The sequence below is a fragment of the Gymnoscopelus microlampas genome (assembly GCF_963454915.1).
Source record: "Gymnoscopelus microlampas genome assembly, chromosome: 1".
Taxonomy (NCBI): domain Eukaryota; kingdom Metazoa; phylum Chordata; class Actinopteri; order Myctophiformes; family Myctophidae; genus Gymnoscopelus; species Gymnoscopelus microlampas.
In genome coordinates, this window is record NC_139962.1 from 30,113,314 (window position 1) to 30,117,155 (window position 3,842).

The 3,842-nt window shown below is 38.7% G+C and overlaps 1 protein-coding gene across 1 annotated transcript; it reads right to left on the minus strand.

Moving 5' to 3' along the window:
- Positions 1 to 856: 856 nt before the first annotated feature.
- LOC311050988 (UDP-glucuronosyltransferase 2C1-like) lies at positions 857 to 2,416 on the minus strand (the record flags this gene model as incomplete). The annotated part of the gene is made up of 1 exon (XM_084065287.1): positions 857 to 2,416. The coding sequence occupies exon 1, from the start codon at positions 2,399 to 2,401 to the stop codon at positions 857 to 859; it is 1,545 nt and encodes a 514-aa protein (XP_083921413.1). The 5' UTR covers positions 2,402 to 2,416.
- Positions 2,417 to 3,842: the final 1,426 nt, after the last annotated feature.

Here is a 3,842-nt window from a genome sequence, read left to right on the forward strand (position 1 = left end):
GCTGGAGAGAGAGACAGAGAGCACGTGCACGTGTTGACATGAGATAAGCTGGCTTAGGGCGGGCCCATTCACTCTGCTTACTTGTGAAGTGGGGTCCGATGCTGGTCCTACATTTTTGGAGGGATTTTGTCACCATTGCTCAAAGAACGACTTATCAGGGCAGATATTGAAAATACAAACCACCTTTATCACAGTAAATATTATCTGTGACACCTTAAGCCAGGTTTTGGTCATAGGATGTAAAGTAGAGTTGATAAACAGAACGTGCTGTCACCAGAACCCAGAGTTCAAAGACCAGACCGCATGATTGTGGGAATCAGAATCAGGGTTCAGGAGTTAAAAGACATTGTGGGATATGAGACGGATAGAAAAAGAAAATCTCTTTTGACTTAAAAGGCTATCGATATTGGATGGATACTGATTGTCTATGATGTGTAAGCAATACGCAGCAACCGCTCTTCCACTGACCTCACAATGCTTAAACATTGTCAAATCAGGCGTGCAAATCTGGCTTAATTTTTTAATGTTTTTAAATGTATATGAAAAAGTACAACACAAAAAGAAAAGGTGTAATTATAGTATTATCAACTGCTTTCTAATAATAAAGACAAGCATAGTTGCCCTGATTGCCTTGCTGTACATTTACCCTTTATTTGATTGGTAATATGTTATGGCACTGGAGGGAGATATGAACAATTTCCAATGCAAAAAAAACTAAAACAATTCAGATTCCTAACGTGCACTTGTTTTCATGTTAAACTGAGGTTTATTGTGCCATAATTCTACATTGCCTTGCTGTATGATTTACCATAGTAATATTGAGAAAATATGATATGTTTGGCAGAAGGAGTTCACGTCATTCGTTTTTAATTTTTCTTTTTAAGCATTTCTTAACACAGACATATTGGACAGATGCAGTGAGGAGAGAAGTAACCACTGCAACCGCTGCCAGCAAAGTCACAACCACATCAACAGAGTAGTAAGAGTACCAGGGCATTTTGTAGGAGTCTGTGCGGAGGTGAGCAGCACCTTTGTGTCTCATAACAAACTCTATCCAGAAGAGGGCGCTGTCCAGTGGCTTCATTGGTGTGTCTCTGTGCAGCTTGGAGAGTCTCTGCATGTTCATTCTGTAGGAAGGCTCATGGAGAACCTCCTGTAATGCTTCAAAGAAGTTGTTATCTTTGTCCACTTCAGCCATAGTTAGAAACTTAACTGCTCCTCTCTCTTTGAGACGCTGGAGGTTGTCATGTTGGTCAAAAAACAAAGGTAGACCCACAATAGGGACACCGTGATATATGGCCTCTTGAACTCCATTTGTACCTCCATGAGCCACGAATAGCTTTATCTTTGGGTGTCCTAAAAGATCATTCTGTGGCATCCAGTCAACCAGTAAAGTGTTGTTGCCCAGAGTAGCTGGCCTGTCACCTTTATGCTTCCAGATGACTTTCTGAGGGAGTTGGGCAAAAGCTGCTGCTATCTCATCTGTTAAGTCATGGGGAAGTTCTCCAACCATAGTCCCCAAAGACATGATGATGACTCCATGTTCCCCAGAACTCTGGACAAAGTCCTCCAGGTCTTGAGGAAGAGGTTTAGCAGGTTTGCACTGGAATCCTCCTATATAGATAACATTAGGCATGGTGGGGCGAGGGAACTCAAACACAAAGTCAACTCTCATCAGCCACAGGTCAGCCCCCTGTAATAACTCAGTAAAGTCAACGCCTGGGCCAAAGACTTCATTGCAGACTGATTGATATTGGGGTCGAATCATTAACATATCCTGAACTTGCCAAAGAGAGTAGAAAAGTAGATTTTTTACTCTGTCAATGAAAGTCATTTTGTCTGATAGTCCTGAGCCCGTCATTGGAACGTATGATAAAGGTGAGGGTGCCATGGCAAGATGTCCTTCACCACTTGTTACCCACCGGACATTATAGACTAATGGTAGCTTAAGGTAGTGAGCCAATATTATACCTGCACCCCATGCTGGGTCAGTAAGAACCATGTCATACTTAGTCTCCTTAAGGCTATTCATTAATTCAGTGTTTTTTAACATGGTAGTGGCCATGTTGCATACCATTCTATGATTGTTAAACATTGCATTAAACATCTCCACCTGCAAATTTGCAAAGTTTAACAATGAGCCCTCTCCCCTCTCGATAGCAATTAGATTCCTAAGGATCGGATTAACAAAGTCAGGGTCAAAGGCTTCAGTGACAGGAATGGTGATCACATTGTAATGTGGAGAATTCTCTGTGACGTACCAGCTCCTTGTGGTCCGTACCACCGTAAGATCGTGTCCCTGGGAGTGAAGAGCTTTGATGAAAATGTTCATGTTCACCCAGTGGCTTCCTTCCATAGGAACAATCAGAATCTTGCCTCCTTGACATAGTCTCCATGGCATAAACAGAACTGATAGTAAAAGATATGAGCCCAGGCTACCAAGAAAGGCTTTCATCTTTAAGCTGAAAAAAATAAAAAATAAAAACAGGTTACCACAATTGAAGAATATGGTTCAAGTATTTTGTTACTGTTCCTTTAGATTAATGTAACCTCAGCATTCATCTATAAGCTTGCATATCAACATACCTGTTTTGCATCAAGCAGTCACACTTATTACTTAGGCATTGGCGTCGAAACGTTTGAATGTGAACTGCAGCTGTAAGCTCCAGCCAAGTACACATGAGAGGATTATACATTAACTCTTTCTTGAACACGTTTTTTTTTTTCATATTTAAAGGGGTATTTCACTTTAAACAGTTTAAGTCTCTTGATTCAATATTTAGATATTTGATATTAATTTAAACAGACATAAACCCATAGTAACTTCAAGATTAATTGAAATCACACGTTTTGGTTCTGGTGACTGATATTGTCCTATTTTAAAATTCATATTTTTTTTTTTTTTTTTTTTTACCAAAAACACAATACAAAACATTATTAAAAAAGTAATTAAAACACAAATTAGGACAATATCAGTCACCAGAACCAAGGACGTGTGTTTTCAATGAGTCTAACATGATTAAAATAGAGTTTATATGTTACAATGGGTTTATAAAGGATATAGTCTGATCAAATGAAAAATAAAAATAAAAGCCATGCACATAAAAGCTTGAGTAGACCTAAAATGACCCCAGAAATGTTTTAAAGTGAAATACCCCTTTAAGTGTCACAAGAATGTTTGCACTTAGAGGGAGGCAGGAATGAGGTACCACTACTTGTACACTAAAGTGTACTTTGTACCAAAAAACAAGTTTGTATGTTTACTTACAGTAATACTGTACAGTACAGTTTGTATGTTTAATTAAGTACTGTACATTTCACATGGTAAACTAGACTACTGTAGTTAGTATTGTTGCGGTCGTACAAAAACCTTGTATCTCCATATTTCAACTTTTTATGCACAAAAGTAGTGAAAATAGCAGATCTACATGTGTTGTGAGCTTATAGATCGTCTGTTTTCACCATTACACTTTCAGAGTTAAATTAACACAGTGGAATTTACAGAGTACATTGGGGTTCCAGAGATTATTTGTATTTAATTTTTTATCAAATGGGTATCTGTGGCTTACTGCACATCAAACTGGCGGTCCTTGGCTTGAAATTCTCTCTTAGGGTCCTATCATGCAGCTCCAACTACACCTTGGTTAACTATGTGTAACCATGGCAGAAATATAACAGATCATGTAACTTCGACTACGCCACTTTGGGAGTTTCACCCAAAGAAACAATTAAAGTGCTAAAGTAACTATACTGAAGTGCAACACAGGTTTGTTTGTAAATGACTGGAGCAGAGACGTGCTTCTCAAGATAATAAATAACATTTATTGTAAATGCCACAGGAT